Genomic DNA, 25274 nt, shown 5'->3' with positions numbered 1-25274 from the left:
GTTTATATTTTTAAATGGCTGAAAAAAAACAAAGGAAGGAATATACACGGTGACACATGAAAGTTATATGAAATTTGAATATAAGAGTACATAAATAAAATTTTATTGGCATATAACCACATTCAATTATTTATCTGTGATCTATGGGTGATTTCTTGTTACATAGCAGTCAAGCAGTTATAGCACGACAGCAAACGTATGTTGTACGTTAATCATTTCATACTGCTGATTGACACAATACAAATCACAGTCACACCTGAGTAATTTAACATGATTTTGATTGCCACACATATTGGTGACTGCAACACTGCATTTATTTTTTATCATCAGTTCATGCCTTCTCTTAAAATAAGAAGTGAAAATGGATTTTGAACACTTCATTTTAGATGCAGAAGAGTGTGGATTATTTTGTTGTGAATTAAACACAAAAGCATTGTGTTTATTATGCAGCAATGTTATGTCTACTGATATACTCAAATAACATTATGTAGCTGGTTGTGGTGGCATGCACCTATAATCCCAGTCCTCTGGGAAGCTGAGGCAGATTGACTGCAAGTTCAAGACCTTACTGCACAACTTAGAGACTTAGAACTTGTCTCAAAATGAAAAAGGACTAGGAACGTTGGTCAGTGTGAAGGCCCTAGGTTCACACTCTAGTACCGAAAAACAAATCGTATTCTCTTGGGTTAGACTGGTATTGCTATTTGGTCTTATCAGTTAGTGTGAAGAGACATTTCAAAGGTGACATACATAAAATCTCATTGTAAGTCTGCATTAACAGGTGAGCATTTAGAGTTGTTTTTGATGATAAGCACTAACTTTTAACTTCAAAGAAGAGAAGAATTATCCTTAAAAGATTTCCCTATTTCTTATTCATAGGTGAATATTACAATAAATATTCCCATACATTTTGAAATTGCTAATAAAATATTTGTGAATATTTTTTAATATTAGTACTTAGATAATATCCTTGATTTTACTTTTTTTCCCAATTAGATATTAGTGGTACATTTTAAATGCACATAATGATCATTTCCATCATACTTTGTACCCACCTGTACACGATATAACTTATTTCTTTTATTTTTCCTATTCCCCTACTCTTACATGAACCCCTACCCCACTACCTATTTACAAAAGCTGTGTTTTCTAGGCCAGGGATTTAGCTCAGCAGCATAAGTGCCTATCTGGCAAGCACCAGATTGTGAGTTCAATTCCTGGTTACCCGCCCCCCAAAAGAAAAAAAAGCTTTGTTTCCATTTTCTTCCTTTTCCATTTTTTTCTTTTCTTCCTCCCCTTCTTTGGTTCCCTTCTGCATTTAAACATTATTTTCCTGTTTCACAATATGTATTATGCATTTTGGCCCTTATTTATATTTTTGGTTTCTCACAACAGAGAAACAGTGCAGTATTTGAATGTGTGTTCAGTTTATTTCATTTAAGAGTATGATCTCAAGGTATATCCATTTACCTAGATATGCCTTGAGCTTATCATTCTTTATGGCAGAGTAGGACTCCATTGTACCAAAAACCCACATCTTTATCCATTCACCAGTTGATGGGCATTAGGGATGTTTACAAGATTTGGCTGTTATAAACTGTGACTCTGTAAATATGGGTGTGCATATATTGCTGTGATATTATGCTTTTAATTCTTTTGGGAAGATCCTGGAAGGGGAAAAGTTATGTCAAATGGAATTACTAGTCCTAGTTGTTTGAGGAATATCCACACTGATTTCCGCAGTGGTTTTATGAGTGTATATTCCCACCAACAGTAGAGAAGAGTTCGTTTTTCCCCACATCCCCACCAGAATTTTTTATTGGTTTGTTTCTTGATAATAACAATTCTTTCTGGGGTGAGATGGAATCTCAGTGTTGCTTTAATTTGCATCTCTTGAATGGCCAATGATGTTGAACATTTTTTCATATATTTATTTGCTGCTTGTACTTCTTCATATGAGAAGTGTGTGTTTATCTTATAAGCCTATTTTTGGATTGAGTGTTTAAATTTGGGGAAGAGTTGATATGATTTTTTTAGTGTGTGTGTTCTTTATATATTTTAGATAGTAGCCCTTTGTCCAAGGAATAGTTGCAAAAGATTTTTTTCGTACACTGTGGATTGTCTTTTCACTCTTTGGTGATTTCTTATGCCATACAAAGCAGTTTAATAAGATGAGATCTCAGTTGTTGATTCTTTGTGATATTTCCTATGCAATTGGGGTTTTGTTCATAAAAATCTTTGCTTATGGTGATGTCTTCAAGAGTTCTACCTATTCTTACAGGAGATTTAATGTTCCTGTTTTAATGTGTGCATCTTTGATCCATTTTGATTTTAATTTAGCACATAATGGAAGATAGGGGTTTAATTTTAATTTAACTTGTGGAAAGCCAGTTTTCCTAGCACTGTTTATTAAAGAGGTTTTCTTCTAGTTAATGTGTTTGACACCTTTGACAAAGATAAGGTTGCTGAGTATGACTAAAATTATTTTTGCATCTTTTAATCTGTTCATTGATCTTCATTTTTTTTTTAAAGCCAGTACCATGCTGATTTTTATCACAGTAGTTTTCCAGTATAGCTTCAAGTCTAAGATTATGATACCTTTACTGCCCAGAATTTCCTTTGCTATTCTAGGTTTCTTTTGGTTCCAAATAAATTTTAGGATTGTTTTTTCTAATTCTGTGAGATATGCTATTGGAATTTTGATCAGGATTGTGTTAAATCTATATAACACTTTTAGAGTTTGGCCATTTTCAGAATATTGATTCTTCCTACCTAAGAGTAAGGGATGTCTTTGCATTTTCTGATACCTTCTTTCATCATCTTTTCCAAAGTATTGTTTTCTATGTAGCAGTCTTTTACTTCCTTCCTTAGATTGATTTCTAGGTATTTCATTTTTGGGGGTTGCTATTGTGAAAGATACTGTTTCCCTAATTTTACTCTCAGAGAGTTTGTTATTTGTATACAGGAAAGGTATTGATTCTGAGTGTTAACTTTGTTATTCTAATGAATTTGGTTATTAAATCTTTAAGTCTTTTGGTGAATTTTTGGGGTCTTCTGTGTATCGTATCATCTGTGAATAATGGTAATTTAACTTCTTTCTTTCCTATCATTATATCTTGTATTTCATCCTCTTGTCTAATTGCTTTGGCTAATGTTTCCAGAACTATGTTGAATAAGAGTGGTAACAGTGGACATCCTTGTCTTGTTCCTCATTTTACAGCAGAAGCTTTTTAGTATGACAGGATATTGTTTGGTGTCTTGTCAAGCTGTGTGCAGCAAATACATCTGAAATGAATGAATAGAAAGAATTGGGAAAATGTAAAAATCAGAAGGAAGATCATGTTAGAGGGGCAGTTTGAGGAATATAGAGAAGCTAGAAGAATCTGATGGGTTTGTTTATTTGGAGTGGATTAGTTTGGATATTTGAAGGTGAATATATCTATTAGAAACTTGTATGTTTACTTGATTAGGAACTACCTTCTGTTTAATCTTGAGAAAAGCCCATAAAGATTTGTATTGTATAGAAAGTCATTCATTGACTACTAGACTGCTGCAATTACAAGGAAGAGATGGTGGATGTAGTTTATTTCTAATTTATTTTATGGAAAAAAATCAGAAAAGTTATTTCAGGTACCTATGACTGAGTCTACTTTTCCTTTTTTTAAAATTAACCAAATTGATAACTTCATATAAGCAATAACTGTTAAAATAATTTTTTGAGAAGTCATTTATAAATTTTAGGGAATTGTGTCTAATAGTGCTATATATTTTAGATAATAATAGCTGATGGTTTGGAGATTAAATAAAAGTGTTATATTCACTATGAAAATACATTATTATCCATAATAGGTATTTTACACTTTTGTATCTTTAAATATAATTAATTTTTTTTTTTTTAGTACCAGGCATTGAACTCATGACCTTGTACTTGCCAGACAGGTGCTTATGCCAATAAGCTAAATCCCCAGCCCTTAGATATAGTAAATTAAAAAAAAAATATCCAGCTGAACTAGGGATGCAATTTAATGGCACAGTGATCCTGTGTTTAATACCTGATACAGCATAAAGCTTATCACTGGAATGAGTCGTTTCATGCACAGTGAGTGATATTTAGTGAGAGAGGGCTTTGTTTACATTCATCATATGCATAGGGTTTCTCTCCACTGTGGATGTTTGGATGCTGTGTTAGTATGTCTGGCTAAAAGCTGCTCCACATTGATTGCATTTAAAGGGTTTCATTCCAAAATGAATTTAATCACAGTCAATAAGACTGACTTACTGCTAAAATTTTTAGGACTTCTCTCCCATGTGACTTCTCTGGTGTCTTATAAGGTTTGACTTCTGAATGATGAGCTTTCTGAAAATTCTTGCACTCACAAAGGTTCTCTCCAGTATGAATTTTCTGATGGATAAGGGAATTTTCTTTCTGAATAAATGATTTTCCATAACTATTACATTCAAAAAGCTTTTCTCCAGTGTGGGCATTCAGTGTTTAATGAGATCAGTGAGATTAATGTCTTTGACTAAAGGCTTTCCCACACTTATTACATTCAAAAGATTTTACTCTAGTTTGAAAATGCTCATGCTTGGTGAGACTGGATTTGTGGCTGAAGATTTTCCTACACACTTTACAGGCAAAGAGGTTTTTCATACTACACTTTCTCTGCCGATTGAGGTATCACATCAGAATGGAAGCTTTCCTAAATTCACAAAGTTTACCTTTAGTGTGATTTTTTTTTTAATGAATGAGGGCTTACTTTTGAATGAAGATATTTCTGCACTTCTTACATTATACAGCTTTTTGTGTATGTCTTACATTATAAAGTAGTCTCTCAAATGCAGATAAGGGATAAAGTTTGAGAGTTTTATCAGATGTAGTACAAAGCTTTCTCTCCAGTAAAAGATAGTTATACTGTACTCATTGGTTTCTCTACAGCATGAATTTTTGCTGCTGAATGAGATCTGTCATGTAGCTAATGTCTTTTCAGTACTTCTTAGAAGCACCAGGTTTCTATCCATCATGACTTCTCAGCTCAATGAAATGTGACATGTGAATAAATGTTTGCCCACATTTATTGCCAGATGCAGTAAATTCATAGGGGTTTTCTCCAGTAGGTATATTCTGCTCAGATGGAGTACAATTTATTTATTTATTTATTATTTATTTATTTATTTTTGTCTTTTTCATTTTTATTGGTATCAGGGGTCGAACTCACGACTGCCTGCTTGCAAGGCAGGCGCTTATGCCACTGAGCTAAATCCCCAGCCCCTGGAGTACAATTTATACTAATATCATTTTCATACTGATTTACATGGGCTGCTATCACAAGCAGTAAGTTCTGCTAGAGGATTTCCAAACTAATAAAATTGATAATTCTTTTCTACAGTTTCCCCCATAATTAAGTCTAACTTGTCTTTTGAACTCAAAATATCAAAAAGATGCTGCCTTAAGACAAATAAGATCTGTGAGTAAAGGAAGATATTTTCCAATTTTCTTATATTCACTGCTTTTTCCTGAGTATGTATTTATTAGAGATGGATTCAACTTTCCTCCAAAGCCTTGCTGTCTGTTTCTAACCTTCTTAGGTTTCTTCTAGATAGATTCTTTCCACTTTTTTCCCCACCATATAGTTTGTCTTTTTGGACTCTTTAAACCTGCTGTTCGGCAGAATGACACAGCACCAGACTATTAATGCTGTAACCAAAATACCATTGTAGAATTCAGGATGGGTACTGGGCCCGTGGGTGTTCTGAAGGACAAAGGAGGTATATTTTCCAGGGCTGTACAAGGAAGTGGTTCTGCAGACAGAGACCAAAATGTCCACATAGCACACTGCTCGTGGACACTCTGAGGGAAAGTGAGCGCTCCCGGAAGTCTGTGTCACAGCTCAGCTCATTCACCTTGACCAGCCAGGTGTAGGCCAAGACATTGCTTACCCTTTATTACCAACGGCACCAGTTTTCTGGCTTTTCATTACATTTCCCTTGCAGTGCTGTGTAGAGTTCTGTATCCCTTATACAAACTTGGCAGCCTCTTGTGAATTTGAGGGTCTTACCATGAGTGGTCCTTTCTTGGACTCAAATGGGCTTAGGCCTACTAGGATGTTTTGCATACTTTTTTGATCACCTTGTTTTCTCAATATGTATAATGACTCCTTAATGTTGTGCAGAGTTTACTTGCGTGTAATATAATTGCTTAATTTAGCTTTTTATTGATGGACCTTTCTACTCGTGTCCTATTAAGTATAGATGCAAGTTTCATGAGATCCAAGACTTATTATAAAATTTAGGGGAGTAAGCATCGTTAGCAATTATGATTCTAAGAAATACCTCAGTAAATACCTCTGTGCACTTGTTGAAGCATGTATAGAGGATACTTTCTATTAGAAGAATTACTTAAGGCAGAATATTAATTAAGAAAATAGACTCAGATTTTCACTGCTTTGGCTCTATTACCAGGCCTTCCATTTGACAAGCTCTGTGACCTTTCCCTAAATCTTTATGTTCTCTGCACCTTTTTTCCTCAAATGCAAATGGAGATAGTAGTAGTTTGTCACAAGAAGCACGTTTAAGTACCTGTTTATAAAGTGCTTTAAAACTGTATCTGGAACTCTGTAAGTGGCAATTATTATGTCATTTAGTAGACTTTTTCTTGCTGTTACTTTATAATATTTAACTATTTTGTGTTACATTACCAAGATGTTTCATTTAAAAATATAAAGAACAAGCCATTAAACAATTGTTACAGCTGCACAGAAAATGTGTATTAACAGCATGATGTGGAATAATAGTTTGAAAATTGCAAACTATTATTACGGTGATTATGTCACCTGTAAATAAACTAAATTAATACAGACTTGCTTATTGTTGTAGCTATGGTGTCCAACAGAATGACACAGGGAATATCTTAAGTAAAGATTCACTTGTATGAATGATGCCTATGTTAAGAAGGTAGAAAATAAGTCAGAAAGACAGAATAAGAAATAGATCATACAGGAAAGAAGAAAAATATAGAACAGAGGAGAAGAAAGTGGAAAAATGTAGGAAGCAGCTTTGTTTTGAACTCACAGTGATGTAATGTGGTTAAGACTGTGCTGACATCCTGGTTTAGATTGATAGTGGAAAGTGATAGTTTCCGAGAGGTCCCTGTGTGTACTGTCTTCATTAAATGAGATCATGTATAAGGCAGGAGCTCTATAAACAGCATCATATATTGTATTATTTGTTTTCTAATTGTAATGTGATAAATATAATTTTATATGATTTTAATGTAATAATGATTTCTTTATATTGTACTTACAATATGAATTCTTCCATGCAAGTCAATTTCCAGATAACAAGATTTGTTTTACCATCATATTCAAAAGCATAGTTTTCCTAAATTTGTTGAAAATACCTTATTTATATTTAAAGGAAAAAATCATCACATTAATCTGACTCTGTTCTATTTGTTCTGGATTATTAGTATAAACATCACTGATTTTGTTTTACTGTATCCTCATACCCTCAGAAACCTATTGAGATTTGTATGGTTTTTTATGTTTTTGTTAATTTAGTGTTTAATAATTAAAAATTAAATTCATTCTTACTGTGAGATTAAAACATTTTAGGTATGAGTCAACTATGAAAGGGTTTTTTTTTTGGGTCAAAAGTCATATAATACTCCAATTCCATGCCTATCAGAGCACTGATTAAAAACTTTTTACTTGTGTAATCTTGTTTTTCTTTTATACATTCACATATAGATACATGCATACAAATATATGCTGATATATATTGCTTGGACTGCCATACAAATTACTAATAGAATTGGATGGCTTTAATAACAGAAATTTACTTCTCAAAATTGTGAAAGCTAAGAAATTATGTGGTCTGTGTATACATATTCATTTTGTGTATAATACTATTTTTAAATCTATATAGAATATTTTTCTACAGTGTTACTATAACATAGGGACTTAGAAATAGCTTACTGTCAAACTGCCACATAATTGAGTCTCACTTTTTTTTTAATTTTAAAGAGAGGAAAACCAAGGAACAGATTAAAATCAATCAAAATAAACCAGAATAAGTGACACAGGACTTCCAACCTTATGAAATCAACAATAGTTACTGTAATGCCTTTGTTGTTTTCAAAGTACTTTAGACATACTAAAAACTGAACAGAATAGAATAGAAACAATAAAAACAAAACAGTGAATGCAATAAAAGACATCAAAAAAAGCTAGTAGTAAATACTTCCATAACATGTCTTGCTAACTTTTAAATAGCTGGTATGCCATCAGAGTTAACATAAACAAAACAAAAGAAAATAAAAACCCAACCCAACAAAACAAATGAAAATGGTATGATTTCTGTGTGGGGATCTCCTCCCATGGGGCCTGGTTCTCTCCCTCTGCAATTGCAGTCTGCAAATGGTGTTGGCTCACAGAGAGAAGCTTGGGTCTGACTCTCCCCAAGCTGGCAGCGTCCCATGTGTGGCACTGGCTTCCGGGTGGGGATCAATTTCCTTTAGGGCCTGATTCTTTCCCTCTGCAGTCTGCCTCACTCTGTTTCCTTTAAAATAAGTTTAATAGTATCTATCTCAGGATTGTGATGAAAGTTAAATGAGATAGCCTATGCAAATTTTAAGTTTGTATTAATTCAGTGCTTACCAAATGCCAGCCGTTAAATATATAGTATGTTGGTTCATTTGTTCCTTAAAACAGTGCTACAAGGCAGTCTTACTATACTGGTATTATCAGTGAGAAAATGGAATTAGCGAGTTTCGTAATTTGTACAAAGCCTCAGACAAAAAGTAGCAAAGCTGGAAGATGAACATATGCTTGTCTGAAAACACAAAACATGGTTTTCCCATTGTATACTTTTGGGATATGACAGGTATATCATTTATTTTTGTTCTCTATTTTGTATTTAGTGCTTTGTTTCCATTTGTCTTTATCTGCTTGAAGAAGTAATACTCCACACCAATACTGACTAAGAGTACTTATTGTGAAAATTGAAATGTTGTTTTCTGTGCCTACCAATAAAGCAACTACTTGAGATATGACTGTTGCAATCACGGAACTGAAATTTCAGTTTTAAGTTAATTGTATGTATCTCTTGTTTTGTTCTTAACCTTGTTTGTTCATAACCTTAGGTGTGTAAATTTTTTTGACATAAAGTTAACATAGTTGATGTATTGATTGATAATGTTGAAATTGTTCATTGTAGGTTGAAAAATTTAGCAGAAGAACTTATACAGACACAGCAGATGCTGTTAAATAAAGAAGAGGCTGTCCTGGAGCTAGAAAAGAGAATTGAAGAATCTTCTAAGTCCTGTATAAAGAAGTCTGAGTGAGTAAAAAAATAAAAAATGTTTTTGAAGGTAGAAAGTTTAATTGATCCAGTTTTACGGAAATATGTCAGTTACATGGTATTATAGGTGTAACATTTCTGAAAATGGAAAGTTTTTTTAAGTTTAAAACTTTATGTAGTTTATTTTCTAGTATTCTGTGAAAGTGACTGTGTTTTTATAAATATACTACAGTGATTTTATGTTTAAAGCAGTTTGAAGTATTTTCTGAGGAATCTTTTGTTAAAAGCTGTCTTTATTTTCTCACATCTATTTTTACCAGAAGCACTGTAAATTTCTTTGCTTAAAAAGTACAGACCAATATTATGTTAGAAATGAGCTTTACTGTGTTAGAAGGGAACAAACAAACTAATTAGCAGATAGCAATCTGTTTTACCTATAAAAGTCTCTTTGAGGTTTCCTGTGATGATTTTTTCTACTGTGGTGTGTCTTACTGATCTTGCTGGGTCCTTTTACTTTATGTTACTAAACTTTTGTGTTTCAAGATGACATCTTTTTTATTGCTTGAAAATAGAAAATTTCACCTAAATTTCAAACTGCTAATCTTACTGGTAGCAGCTTCAGTCTATAATAGTAGTAGTTGGTTTGGTGTCTGTAATCCAGACTCACCCATCTATATTTCTCACTATTATACTCACAAAACTTGTTTGATTTATCAAGGTTCTCAAAGGATTTGTAATGGTTTTTGCTGATCTATACTTGTTCTTACTTTCTGCACAAGTTTTCAAATATCCATTTACTGTATTTCCTTTGTTATATTCAGTGGGTGGATTTCTACATTGCAAAACTAGAAGCATTAATTAGCAGTTGCTTTATTTTTGGAAACTGGCATGCCTAAACCCACCAACTTTAGGACTCATTCTTCTCCTGTATTTTAATTGATGTTGCTTGTCCTCAATCCACTTTATTTATTTCTTGTGACTTTGCTTTTGATATGCTGATACTCCTTATTTTCTCAGAAAATTTACATTATTTACATTATGTATTATGTTTACTTTTTCTTCTCAACTGGTTCTTTGGACTTACTTTTAAATATACTTGTCTAGACTCCAAAAATGAAACAAAACTTAACAATCTTCACCTCCCTGTACTTCCCCAACATCTCCTCCCCATTTTAAAATTAATTTATTTAATTTTGCACTATTATGAATCTGACTTAGAGCCTCCTGCATGCTTGGCAAGTGTTCTATGTTGAACTATACCATCAACCCCCATAACCCTTTATTAATCTCCATATTCTACCGCTCAACTACTGCCTTAGCTTCTGTTGTCTTAAATTTGTTCTAACTGGCCAAAAACTGAAGACCTTTATCTTGAAATCAGGCACAAGACAAGGATGTCCCTTACCTCTGCTCCTATTTAATATAGTACTGGAAATACTAGACAGAGCAATTAGACAAGAGAAAGAAATAAAAGAAGTAAAGATAGGAAAACAAGAAGTTAAATTATCATTATTTGTGGATGACATGATACTCTACGTAGAAGACCCCCAAAACTCCATTGAAAGACTCCTAGATGTAATAAGTAAATTCAGCAATGTAGCTGGATACAAATTCAGTACTCAAAAATCAATAGCATTTCTGTACCCTAACAACAAGATCACAGAGAAATAAGAGAAGCCACACCCTTCACACTAGCAACCAAAAAAATGAAATATTTAGGAATTACCCGCACGAAAGAAATGAAAGATCTATATAGGGAAAATTATGATACACTGAAAAAAGAAATTGAAGAGGATCTCAGAAGGTGGAAAGACATCCCTTGCTCATGGATAGGAAGAATAAATATTGTGAAAATGGCCATTCTCCCAAAACTGTGATACAGATTCAATGCAATCCCAATGAAAATACCTTCAACATACCTCATAGATCTAGAGAAATCACTCCTAAAATTCATCTGGAGCGAGAAGAGACATAGAATAGCAAAGACAGTTCTAAGCAGCAAAGGCAAGGCAGGAGGCATCACAATCCCTGACTTGAAGTTATACTACAAAGCAACTGTAGTAAAATCAACATGGTACTGGAACCAAAACAGACCCGTGGATCAGTGGAATAGATTAGATCAATGGAACAGATTATAAGATACAACCACAACTACAAACACACTCAACCACCTTATCTTTGATAAAGGATCCAAACAGGTTCACTGGAAGAACGACAGTCTCTTTAATAAATGGTGTTGGAAAAACTGGCTCTCCATATGCCAAAAACTAAAACTAGACCCATGTACTAAATTAAAATCTAAATGGATCAAAGATCTGAATATTAAAACAGAAACACTAAATCTATTGGAAGACAAATTTGGTAGAAACCTTGAAGACATAGGGGGGTAGGTAGAGAATTCATTAACAGGACTCAAACCACATGGGAAATACTTCCCAGAATCAATAACTGGGATAACCTCTTATTAAAAAGTTTCTGCATGTCAAAAGAAATCTCCAGCATAGTGAAAAGAAAACCCACAAAGTGGGAAAAAAATCTTAGTGAACCTTAGTGTCCCTCAGACAAAGGACTTCTGTCTAAAACATATAAAGAATTAAAAAAAATCAGACCCCCAAAATCCAAGATCCAATCCAAAAATGGGCATCTGAGATGAATACACACTTCTCAGATGAAGAAATACAAATGGCAAATAAATACATGAAAACATGTTATTTATCATTACTCATTAGAGAAATGCAAATTAAAACCACACTGAGATTCTGTCTCACTCCTGAAAGAATGGCCAGGATCAAGAAAACCACCAACAACAAATGCTGGAGAGGCTGGTGGGGTAAAGGAACTCTCCGGCACTGTTGGATGGGAATGAAGAATGGTGCAACCACTGTGGAGGACAGTTTAGAAATACCTCAAAAAGCTGGGATTGCAAGTCCCATTCAACCCAGCTATTCCACTTCTGGGCATATTCCCAGAATAATTGAAAACATCATACCACAGTGATATATGTGCCCCCATGTTTATAGCAGCACAAGTTGTAAATTAGGAAACAACCTAAGTGTCCATCAACTGAGGAATGGATAAAAAAAGTTGTGATATTTTTATACAATGGAGTACTACTCAGCTATAAAAAAGGATCACATTGAGATATTTATAAATAAATGGGTGCAGCTTGAGATCATACTCATAAGTGAAATAAATCAAACTCATAGGTATAAATACCGAATAGTTTCCCTAGTGTAAGAAATGATAATAATGCATAAAAGTTTGTGGTAATTATGATTCCCCATTATATTGCTTTGAAGCCTTATAATGTTTTCATTCATTAATTGGAATCGTTTTATTTTGGGTTGTTTGATATTATTGTCTGTGATGGTATAAACAGCTATTTTGAAGAAAACAAGACATCATAAAACTAGTGCTGATTTAATATCATCTTGTTTTGAAGTCCCACCAAGCTTTTGTTCTTGTTTTCATTGGTTTCATCATGTTGTATCTTGCTGGATTTTAGTATATGTGATTGTATAAACAAAACTTTTTATAGACAAGGAAATAATATAGAAACCATTGTTCATTTTCTGTTAGTTGGTTCTAAATACCCTGTAATACTTTCATTCTCTTGAATGGTTTTACGCTGTCCTGATAAGTTTGATGTTATAGTATATGAAGATATACTCAAATATTTAAAGGAAATAGACACTATGGTAACTACTGTTATGTTGGGTTATCTTGTGGTCAAACACTATGTTGCTTAAATTTTTCTGTTCTGACCTGTGTTGTTATGCCCTCTTTTATTTTAATCTTCTTTTTTAATTTTTATTTTTTAATAAATAAAAAAATTTTTTTCTACAAATAATTGTGTTCACTCATTTCACTTTCTAGTGAAATTTCTCTTTCTTTCTCTCTCTGTCTCTCTTTATCCTTGCCTTTCCCCTATCACTACAGAAATAGGTGTTTCTTAGATTACCAATGACTTCTACATTGGTATTTAAATGTAGCTACTAGCTTACTTGAACTCTAAAGATTTACTGATTTCATGCTTCTTTTCTTTTTTTGATCATTGGAACTCAGGATGTCAGCTACTCCTCTTTTTTACTCTCTCTCTCTATCTCTATCTCTATCTCTATCTCTATCTCTATCTCTATCTCTTTCTGCAGACACAGATCTCTTGTACTCAGCCAATCCATGTTAGAGTTACTGAAGGCACACCTGAGGCTATGTAACTTTTCCCTAAGTCTTTTCTTAGATATGTTGGAAATGACCCACATTTACTGCTCTCACTCATATTTCTTCCCTGTTTTATATGTGTCTTTGAATGTTTTAGAAGTACCCTATGTTACTCTTGAAATAAAAATCTCAACACAGTCTAAGCCAGCCTCACTTATTTCTGTCTTTATTATTACTTATTTTAGTGAATGACAACGCCATCTATCCAGTTAAACCACGTAGAGTATAAGGAATCCTACTTCTCTTGTTTATAATATAGTTTTTTATACCAATTTTTATTAAATTTCTGTCATAATCAGCTTGAACTTCTATAAAAATATACCATAGACTAGATCGTTTATAACGCCTAGAAACAGAATTTACTTCTCAAAGTTATGGAGGCTGGAGTCCCAAGATCAGGATGTCAACATAGTTGAGTTCTTTAAGATCCTTTTTCAGGGTGCAGACTGCTGTCTTCTCTTTGTATCCTCACATCTCAGAATGTGGGTTGAGAGTTATCCTGAGTATTTTTTAAGGGCATTAATCCTTTTTATAAGGGCCCATGCTCATGACTTAGTTATCACCCAGAAACTCCATTTCCAGATGCCATCATACTGAGGATTAGGATTTCAGCATAGGAATTTTGGCAGCACATAATCATTCCGTTCATTGCAGTAGTGTATTAGAATCAGTGAAGCTTTTAAAGGTAGGAACAGGAAAATTAAAATTACTCTGGACATTCCTTTAATAAATGTGAAAATTTTCAGTATTGCATAATAGGCAATGCAGTTTGAATTATAAACATAAAACAATATTGCACATATGTAATTAAAAGAATATTTTCTTTTCTCTATTTGACAGTGTATCTCTTTACTTGTTTAGAAATGACTAAGTGGCTGTAAGTTTTATAGTTTTGCAAACACACACATGGTAAATGACTTGTAAAGTTTATTGGATATAAAAGAAGGCAATGGGATATGGTGACTATCTGATTATATGTTGTTTGAGGAGGTAATCTCTAAGGCTTTTCATAATCTAGAAGTTATATGATTCTTTTGTCTTTTAAAATTTTTATTGATTTTTGCTTCCTTTCATATTTGTCTTCTTTCATCTATATAATTTGATCTTCCTTCCTCCACCTTTTTATATTTATCAGGAAATGAGAGAAAGAGTAAAGCAGAAGGGGTTAAAGTCCCCTTGGATGTATGAAAGAAGCATTTCATGAATTCTCACTCTGTACAACATACTATGTTAGATCTTATTATCTATATATTTTTATGTCTATGTATGTATGTGTGTGTATTACTGAAAGTTATCTTACATTTTGTTCTTTACAGTGTTTATATTCAATGTGTAGGGCTTTGAGTTTACTAACTTGTCTTTCATGTGAGTCCCTGACTTGTGCACCTATTAGACTCCTCTGTGTTTCATGATAGGTTGGGTAGGTGACTTTATATAACTTGTCCTTGATAATATACATAGTAAGTTTTAGAAAATGCATTAGTTCCTGACTTCAAAGCTTCTTTTTGATCATAGCATTTGCTCAGTCTTACGATTTTAACAAGAAATAAAACCTAGTAATACAGAACAGAATAAAGCCAATCAAAACAAAGCAGTGAAAGTGGTACATAACTTCAAAACAGGATAGTAGAGCATCAGCAGTAGTTACCACAGTATATCTTGTTATCCTCACAATAGCTGTCCACAATAAAATCAAATGAAACAAAACAGAATAAAACCATTCAAAACAGTGCATTGAGCAAAACAAAGCAGAATATTACTGGATTTCAAAAACAAGACAGGAGGAAATCCCCCATATTTGCTGTATTATATACTGTCATCTTCCTAATAGATGCTTAGATTACCGGCCTTAGTTCTGCAAAGTTAATCAAACAATATAGGCGTTTAGTTGTTTTTATACCTTGGTTGTTATTAACTCAGCATGTTCTCTGAACCAGCTGGTTGCTTACAGGGGAGGGAGAAGGGAATTTTGATTCTCAGCCTACTCATGTAAAGGCAGCCTGTCTTCTCTCTTCCTGGGCCCCACCTGGTTTGTGTGGCTTACTGGAAGATCAAACTAGCTTCTTAATGTGCTCTTCCCAGATCCAGTGTGGCTTCTGCAGACTCACGGGAACAGCAGACTGGTTTCTCTTTTCTTGGGCCCCACATGGTCTGCCGATCTTATGATTTTAATAGCAATTCTAGAAAAATATGTTAGAATGGATAAATATGTCAACCCTTTCAGGTTATGAGTCTTATTTAGTCCAATCTATTAGTTTTTGTTTTCAGGGATTTTTATTAGCCTGAAGGCATGATCTTGAAAGTATTAAGCATATTTATATAACTAAATAGTCATTACCGGATCTCATTAATTTAGACATATGCCAGTTGAAGTTTGCCTTTATATTATATGTTCAACTGGCTATCTTTGCAACTTGATTATTTTGCTGTTTTTTTTAAAACCAGAGGGCATATTTGTATAGGTCTATTTCTGCTTCTCTAAAATGTCCCTTTTCCAGTACTCAGGAGAAAAATAAGGAAAATTACATGTGTCAGGGTTTCCTAAGACAGCCTCATGTTTGGAAATATGTTAAAAGGACTCATGGAACCCAGTATATAATTGTACTCAAGACTACGACTTAACACAATGAAGTGAGATATGTCTGTACTATTAGAGAAAAGGACAAAAGGCAGAACTTAGAGGAATCTAATTTCAGATTTCCTTATACTGTCTACTTCTCAAGAAGGAGCATACGTAGTGCACTCATCTCCCAGCAATGAAAATGTGAAAGTTCTTGTGTGATGGGAAGTTAATTAAAGATTCATTTCTTAAGAACTTATCTAGCTCTTAAGAGCTTATCTAAGAACCTCTGCCTTAGCATATGCCAAAATTCCAGGCAGAATACAAATATATAAGTTTTCATCATTTTATTCTTCAGATTTACTGTTGCCAAACAAAGTGTCTGACACCAGCAACTTAAAGGAAGAGAGGTTTATTTTGGCATATAGTTTCAGTGAGTTCAGTTCATGATTGGCTAGCTCTAAGGCAGAAATGGCTCGGTAAAAGGGCCCGGCATGGTGGTTGGAAACAGAGAGAAGGGAGGAGCTAGGTACAAGAATTCACCCTTCCAGATCACCTCTCAGTGGACTTCATCTCCACCCAGGCCTCACCTCCTAAAGAAAGTCAGCTATGAATTTATCAGTAGACTCATGAATATAGCACTCTCATGATCCAGTCACCTTCCAATCACATGAGACTTTTTGGGAACATTGTAGAGCTAAACCCCTAGCTCCCAAATGGCTCTTGTCCGTATCCTTATGCAGAATGCATTTAGTCTTATCACTAAAGGTTGTAAAGGCTTAATAGTCTCAACAGTGTTAGAAGTCCAAGTCCAAAGTCCCCTCTGAGACTTAAGGCAAACTGTTAACTGTAAACCTCTGAAAAAAGTCAAAAATAAAGTTAAATATTTATAACACATAATAGTATGGGGTAAACATTCTCATTCAACAGAGGCAGGATAGGGGAAGAGGAGGAAATCTGACAAATGAAAGACCAAAATCCAGCAGGGCTAAATCTTCTAGCTCCATGTCTCTCTGAGGCAGGACCAGAGAACTTGGAAAGCCCTACCTCTATGGCCTTGCTGTTTGTAGCCTATGTGACTTCTCTTTTGGACTTGCTGTTCTCACTGAACATGGCTATCCTTGCAGAAATTCTGTGTTCTTGGCATCTACAACTTCTTGGGTCTCCACTATTCCTTTGGCTTCATTCTCACAGATTCATGTATTGCTCTTTCCAGGGCTTCTTTACTAGCCTATGAGGGCTTCAAAAATCTGAGTGGGAGCCTCTATGACACCATAATATTGTGATCTGCGTGTATGTCTAACCTTACATGCAGATGGATCATATGGATGGAAGATCATATGAATGATGCCAAGGTCTGCCACCAGGTTAATTAGTAGTTGCACCCCATGGACCACGTCTCCAGTGGCATCTTGAGTGAGTGGATGGGTGTATTCAGAGAAATCCTTAGGTTGCTGTAGATGAATAGGATTCCCTGTAACTCTTCTCAAAACAGTCTTTCAAAGGAGTTTACCTTTTTCTAACCTTGAGCCTGTGATTGGTAAGATCTGGCAATTTCTGTGATGCCTTTATCTTTCATATTGATCTTATGCAAAATATGCAATTTATTTTTACTGTTAATATTTTCGGTAATCTCAGTCTTCGTCTCAATGTTTTTTCCTGATTCTCACTATAGATCTAGCTGAAAGTGACCAGAAATATCCATGCCAGTTATGGTTTGTGTCTGGATGAGTCCTCAAAGCCTCCTGGGGGATGGGTTGTTCAGCGGTGACTGAATGTAGACTTTATGATTGGTGTACTGTTCAGTACTGAGATTGGGGGAGTGAGTGCTGCACCGCCCTGGGGTGGGTCACCTGTTTACGGTATAAGGGAGGGAAAAAGACTTGCGCTTCTCTTCTGCCCCCTTTTGCTCTTGTTGCTTTTGCTGTTGCCCTCTGTCATGTGCCACCCTACCTTCGAACCAGCTGATTATAGACTCAAACCTTTATGCACTATGAGCTAAATAAACTTTTCCTTTCTTAACTCTTAGCATTAGGTATTTTGTTCTAGCAATGGGAGAAAAGTAACTAAGACAATGCCATGGCCTGAATGTTGAAATCCCTTGAAATGTCCTTCACCAGTATAATTAGTCCTTCATTTTAAAATTCAGCCTCACACAATCTTTGGACATGAGTAAAAATGATGAAAAATTGTGGGCACCAAAATTCAGAAAATGTGCTTTCACATGAATGTGTTAAGTATGTTCATACAACATATCACATATATTAAATTATAAAGATTCATACACAGTCATATCTATTCATTATCAAGTGTACACATTATACATTGTGTCTGTACGCCTATTGATCATTCAGCAATAAGTCTTGCATTTATCCATTTACATAGATATTTACTTCTCCTTCAAAGGTGCCTGCTTGGGTGTTTCCAAATATTTAATTATAATTTATATTGTCATTTGTTTTAAATATTAATGTCAATAATAGTATTTATTTTTAATTAAAAGTTTATATTATTATTTTATAATTCAGTGTGTCTTTTGTGTGTTCCATTGGATGTACTAAATGTCTGTCTGGTGGACAATTAGCAGTGGCTTAGTTTTGGGATACAGCTTATATTAAGTGCATACTGAAAAATCATTTTAGGGTTTGCCCTCCAGTTAGGCCTTGTTTTCAGAGAAATATGGTAGTCATTACTGGGGTTGCAACCTGCTTAATTAGATTGGATATAGTTCTTAAAACATTAATTCACAGCTTATTTTTAAATAAATCTCTTACTGACTAGCAATAATTATTTTGTTTTTGCTTTGGTATTTTTAAGTTTCAGTATCAGCAGGTAACATTTTTTACTATGTTTTCCAATTCTAAAGCTTTTCTAACCTATGATCCCTTACATATTAATAACTTATTTTCAGTAGTATCTGTCACTGTTCTTTTAAGATATAAACAAATTACATCGATAGAGTGTTTCTAGGGGCATTCTGACTACTGTTTTATACAGTAGTCGGCACCTTTGAAGGAGAGGTAAATATCTACATAAATAGATAAACTCAAGACTTACTGCTGAATGGCCAATAGGAGTACAGACACAATGTATAATGTGTGCACTTGATAAAATGCATTTTATGTTTTCTTGTGGCATTTGTTTGTGTAAATCTGTTTGAAATTCTCATAGGGGGCAGTCTTTAAGTGATAGTTTTCTAAGGGAAAGATAGGGGAATATATAATTGTCCTAATGTTAGTAATATTGGGAAGATTTATGGACTCCCACAGTGACACTCTCTTAATGACACTCAGCTCTCAGACTTTATCATAACAAACACATGTGCCTCCCTGACTCCAAACACGCTTCACAACCTACACACAGCTTGGTGCCTGGGCTATTACCTTGATTTATTTTACCCTAGGCACAAATCTGACCCTGCATTTGTTACCTTTGAGATTTAAAATAAATCTAAGATTCTAATTCAGTCATTTTAATTCATTTTAGGCCCTATACATGTGGTCTGTGAATTAGTTTATTTGTAAAAGAAAATGTATGCAATAGATCGTATTATATTTGACAGTATCTCAAATTTAGGTTGCTCCTTCAAGACACTTGCTTCATTTTCTTTTTTTTTTTTTTTTATTTTAAAGAGAATAAAACACAAAACAAAGCAAAACAGAACAGAAGAATGCAAGCAACATAGGACTTCAAAACAGGACAATAGGATATCAGCAGTGGCTATCATAATGTCTCGTTTTCTTTAAAATGGTTTATTATACCGTCACACATAGTAATATCTAACGTAACAAAATAGTATAAAACCAATCAAAAGAATGAAAGCATTATAGGACTTCAAAAGCAGACAGCAGGAAATGAACAGTGGTTACTCTTAACATCTCATTTGCTTCAAAAAAGTTGTCCATACTGTCACACATAATAAAATCAAATAAACCGCAATAGAATAGAAGCAATCAAAACAGAAGAATAAAAGCATGATAGGGGGCTGGGGATTTAGCTCAGTGGCATAAGTGCCTGCCTTGCAAGCAGGCGGTTGTGAGTTTGATCCCTGGTACTGATAAAAACTGAAAAAGACCAAAAAAAAAAAAAAAAAAAAAAATTAAAAGCATGATAGGACTTCAAAACAAGATGACAAGATGATAGGAAATCAGCAATGGCTACCATAATGTCTTATTTTCTTCAAAATAGCTGTTTATACCATTACTCATCATAAAATCAAACAAAACAAACCAATAAAACCAATTAAACAAATGAATGAAAGCATTATCAGACTTCAAAAGAAGATAGTAGGAAACCAACCATGATTACCATAATATTTCCTATTGTGTTCAGAATAGCTGCTCATACCATCAGACAAAATAAAATCTAACAAAGCAAAACAGAACAAAACCAAACCTAACAAAATTGTGAAAACAATACAACAGTTCAAGACAAGAAGAAATTAACAGTGATTACCACCTTTCCCTCCCAGGTGTTTCCTCCCCTATCATTCTCACAATAACCATTTTGCTTTTGGATCCTATTAACTCCTCCTGTTTCCTATGCTAGCATTCGCACATAGGAGTTCAAACTGTCTTACACATGAACATGATCTCCATTTGCATCCATTTACCTACAAGAGCCTCGAGATTATTCTACTTTATACCTGGATAGCTTTCCACTGTATGAACATACCAAATCTTCTTATCTATTCTGCAGTTTGATGAGCAAGTTACCTTGCATTTTTTCTGGTCTCCTGTCACATGGAACAATTGTTTCCTCTCCTTTAATTTTCAGTCTATGAATTTCCTTTTGAGTTAAATATGTTTCTTTTATACAGTATATTGATGGATCTTGTTTCTTGATCCATTCTTCCTGTGTTTCCTTTTATTGCTGAACTGAGGCCATCTACATTCATGGTTACAACCAGCATACATTGGTTTGTCTCTTCCTTGCTATCCTCCTGTTGTGGCCCTCCACTTTTCCTCTTCATTCAATTGCCTGTCTTGTGTGGTAATCCTCCTCTGCTGCTCTTCCTGGAACCATGGTCATCTTTATCTCTCTTTAGAATATACTTTTAACATTCTCTGTAGGGTTGGTTTAGTGGTCATGAATTTCTACAGTTGTTCTTTATCATGGAAGTATCCTATTTTTCCATCAATTTTGAAAGATAGTTTTGCAGAGTACATTAATCTGTATTGGAATTTGTTTTCTTTCAGTATTTGAAACACTTCAGTCCAAACTCTTCTTGACTTAATGGTTTGTGTTGACAAGTCTGCCACCATTCTGAATGTTTTGCCTCTATAGGTGACTTGTTTCGTTTCTCTAATAGCTTTTAAAAATCTGTTCTTGCGCTGAATTTCTGGGATCTTGATGATTATGTGTCTGGGTATAGATTTACTTTGGTTATGACTAAGTGGGGTTCTATATGCCTCATTTACCTGCATGCCAGATCCTTTTCCCATGTTTGGAAAGTTTTCTGCTATTACTTCTGCAAATAGCTTTTAAATTTCATTTGTATTGACCCCTGCTTCTTTCCTAATACCAATAACTGTTAAATTATGCTTCTTTGCATCATCTGAAGCCTTTGAATTGTTGTTTCCTGATTCCATGTTATTTTGAAGAGATCTTTCCTTTCATGATAGCTAGCTGCAATCCTATCTTCAAGATTTGAAAGTCTATAGTCTCTTTCAAGCAGTTTTGCCAGGTTTCAGTGACTTTTTAATTTTCTGAATATCTCTTTGAGTCTGCTTCATGCATTATGATTCCTTTTTATATTGTTCATTCCAGGTTTCTATCATTTACCTATGCTCTTCTTTTTTTTTTTTTTTTTAATCTATGTCTTCTTTAGATACGCTGAGCATTTCTTTCATTATGTTTGTGATTTCTTCTTTTACCTGAGTCATTGTTTCTGATTTGACTGCTTTTACAATCTTGAGAAGTTGCTATCCTCTCAGAGATTTTGGGACTGTGACTTCCATTTTCATCCATGACTGTATCTCCCAGACTTGTTCTGTGTGGGCTGGAGATCTGAGATTGCCTTTTACTCCTTCATCTTGAATTATCCTGGGTTCCTCACAAGCAGGTTGTGGGGCCCCAAAAACTTCCTATGTTGGCTGCCCCTCTGTGGGGGGGTGGTGGTGGTGGTGGTGGAATGCACAGGGCTTACCTGGCTGTGTGTCCCTGCTCCTATTAGATGCCTGCAGGAAGCAGCATTTTGGTAGAGTTGGCTGGAAGGTGGAGGCAAATCTGCTGGCTCTATCTGTCTGCACTAGTTGCCTTCAAGAAGGAGCCTTCCAGTGACATCAGCCTCTTTTATTTTCTTATGCTGACACTTAATAACTATTGTGATAACTTAAAATATATTTATTTTCATATTATGATTTTGAAGGAGTCCTAAAAGAGGAAAATTAAAGGAAATAAAAGTATAATCCACAAATACATAGTGTCCATTAATATCTTTACTTCTTAGAGAAGTTGAAATAATTTAAATTTAATTTCTTCTCTTTCAGTATTGTGTTACTGCTAAGCCAAAAACAGACACTTGAAGAGCTGAAACAATCAGTTCAGCAGCTGAGATGCACTGAGGCAAAGTTTGCAGCCCAGAAAGAATTATTAGAGCAAAAAGTACAAGAAAATGATGGAAAAGAGCCACCTCCAGTAGTAAATTATGAAGAGGATGCACGATCAGTTACATCCATGGTAAGCTAGAGAGTAATCTGATGAGAATCTTGAAAGAGTAGTGTCTAGGTTATTAGTGAATACAAAAATTGTGATTTGCTATAACAAATTATCACTCTTGTTAAATGCAGGTCCTATTAAACTTGTTTGTAAATGCAAAATAGACTTGTCAGTCACCTCTCACCTCAGGTCACCTGGAGAGCACTTTAAGGAACCACCCATAGAGTGAGAGGAAAAAAAGTTCTTCTCTTGCCTTCAAAACTGAAAAGAAAGACTGCAATTGTTTTTATTCCTGGGAAACAGCAGGAAGGTAGGGTGTTATTCTTAAGATAGAAGTAAGACATAAGGAGAAAGCTATTTAATTTTTCTTTATTTTAAATAACAGTAGAATTTACCTTAGATTGATGGTGTGTTATTGTTTTCACCATGCAAACTATTGATTTAGTTTTTAAAAGTTATTTTTCTCATAAATAAGATCTTTATAGTACATTAAATATCACCAACTCAAAATTTAATTTTTTATAGTTTTAGTATCAGTTTAAGAATGCTTACTCGTATGGTCCTTTTTCCTTCTTCCCTTTCTCTCTTTCTATCTCTCTCTCTCTCCCTTTCTCATTCCTACCTTTCTTTCCATTTCTCTTTCTGTATGTGGATGATTCTTATTAAGGAGCAGTTTACCTGATCCAACAGGGACATTTGGCAGCTCCAGGTGCAACTAGTGGATGCGTCGGTATCCAGAGTCTGTGAAGCATTGTCCAGGGCACTGAACAGTTCCTCCATCACATCCCCAGTGAAAGATTATCAAAACCAAATGTCAGTAGCGCAAGGTCTGAGCTATTTTTTGTGGTTTGCTGGATTTTTCTATCTATTCTATAGATAGAAATATTATGGTTAATGAATTTATAGTTGATATTTTAGAAGATTTTAGTTATGTAGTTCTAAGTAGTACAGTTTGATTGTTAAGTAGATGTGGATGTCTCCTTGGGGGAAAAAGACTGATACGATATAAATCTTCAGTAAAAGTCGAAATGGCTATGAAATAGTAAATATTGTGGTTATTGCCTCTTTGAGCCATGATAATGAACACATCAATTTATGAATTATAATTACTTCTATAAGGATCATAGTAAATGTAAAATGTATCAAGGATTTTGTTAAATTTTCTTTGTTGCTTTACAATTTTATTTTAAATTTTGATAATATTGGGATTTAACCCAGGGCCTTTGTACCACTGAGCTACATTGCCACCATTTTTATTTTTTTACTTTTAGTGGGGTCTCCAAAGTTGCCTGCACTGGCCTTGAACTTGTGATCCTCCTGCTTCAGTTTCCTAATTAGCCAGGGTGTTGAAGTGTGCCATCAGATCTGGCATTTTATGATTCTTCCTGTCTGGCATATGCATTCTTTTGTAGGAGTATCAGGTTTTCTTTCTCTACATGGCTTTTGAACATCTCAAATGTTTGTCTTCTCAGGATGCCTTTTAAGATGTTCCCATGTTTTCAGGTTGGTGTAGAGTTAATTAATTAGTTAATGACTTGATTTAATAGCCAGATTGGTTAACACTGGGTAATTTGATTTTATATACAGATAACACCTGTGAACAATATGACAGAATAAAAGATAGTTACTCAGTTTGTACATGTTTGAGATATATTGTGTTCTCATTCCTTGTGTGGGGTTGGTGCATATGCATACTACATCTTAATTCCTCTTTTCTTTCCCTAACCTCCTTCCTGCCTCCATCCACCTCTTGATCTCCTTCCTTGTTTTGTAGATTTGCTGAACGTAGTGGTTACATTCCAGTAGTTAATTCTTATGAAGAATTTGTGATCATGTGAAGTTTACTGTTTCGTAATCATTGAGTAAAGGCGTTAATCATCACATGAATTGAGTAAACTATTTCAGGTATAATGTATAATAAAACTTAAAAGTAGTTTATTCCTCTTGAGACCGTCAACTCTTCTTAACAATTTATTAAGTGGTGATAAATACCTTGTTAATTTTACAAAGTAGTATTACATATTTAATTTTATCCAGTTTATTTTAAATAACTACAATTTTTATTACATCTTATCTATTAGTTAAAACAATGCCCTTAGTAAGTCTTAAATTAAAAATTAAAATTTATTAAGTCTTCGTTAAATTTATCAATTTTATTATTTATTATGCATACTACTGAAATATAGCAGTTTATTTATAAATGAAAACAAATGAACAGTGAATATTGCTTCAGAAATTGGAAAAAAAAGAATACCAGTAGTACTAAATAACTCAGCCTTTTATTTATTTTCTTCAGGTTCAGAGTTTCTGATTTAATTATATAAAGATGAAGGGTCAGTATGCAATCTAAAAATATTTGTTACAATTATATCAATACTTTAATAAACTATACAAAAGGAACAACGAGACAAACATTTGCATTTAGAGAACTGCATATTAGTCAAGCCAGATCCCTGCTGAGGGAATTCCTGGCAAGACCTCTTTTATCTGTGAGAACACAGAGCAATCCTAGTTGAGACATATACATTCATCTGCT

The 25274-nt window shown here is 34.2% G+C and overlaps 1 protein-coding gene across 13 annotated transcripts in view; it reads left to right on the top strand.

The window, feature by feature from the left end:
- The window catches only part of Fer (FER tyrosine kinase), a 409026-nt gene that overhangs the window by 84709 nt on the left and 299043 nt on the right, over positions 1-25274 (top strand). For 11 of the 13 annotated variants that reach the window (XR_010046446.1, XR_010046447.1, XR_010046449.1 and 8 more), the window contains 2 exons: positions 9214-9336; positions 22570-22759. Coding sequence is in view for 8 of the 13 variants with exons in the window: in XM_063245478.1 (XP_063101548.1) it covers positions 9214-9336; positions 22570-22759 (313 nt within the window). In the remaining 5 variants the exon portion in view is untranslated. Of the gene's footprint in view, positions 1-9213; positions 9337-22569; positions 22760-22869; positions 23050-25274 lie in introns of those variants that run through there. The other 2 variants (XR_010046450.1, XM_063245481.1) reach the window with 2 other exon arrangements.

Source organism: Cavia porcellus, unplaced genomic scaffold (assembly GCF_034190915.1).
Source record: "Cavia porcellus strain 051 isolate PalLab524CR breed Dunkin Hartley unplaced genomic scaffold, mCavPor4.1 scaffold_2, whole genome shotgun sequence".
NCBI lineage: Eukaryota > Metazoa > Chordata > Mammalia > Rodentia > Caviidae > Cavia > Cavia porcellus.
The sequence above is the reverse complement of the archived record's forward strand: the minus strand, read 5'-3'. Positions and strand labels throughout refer to the sequence as shown.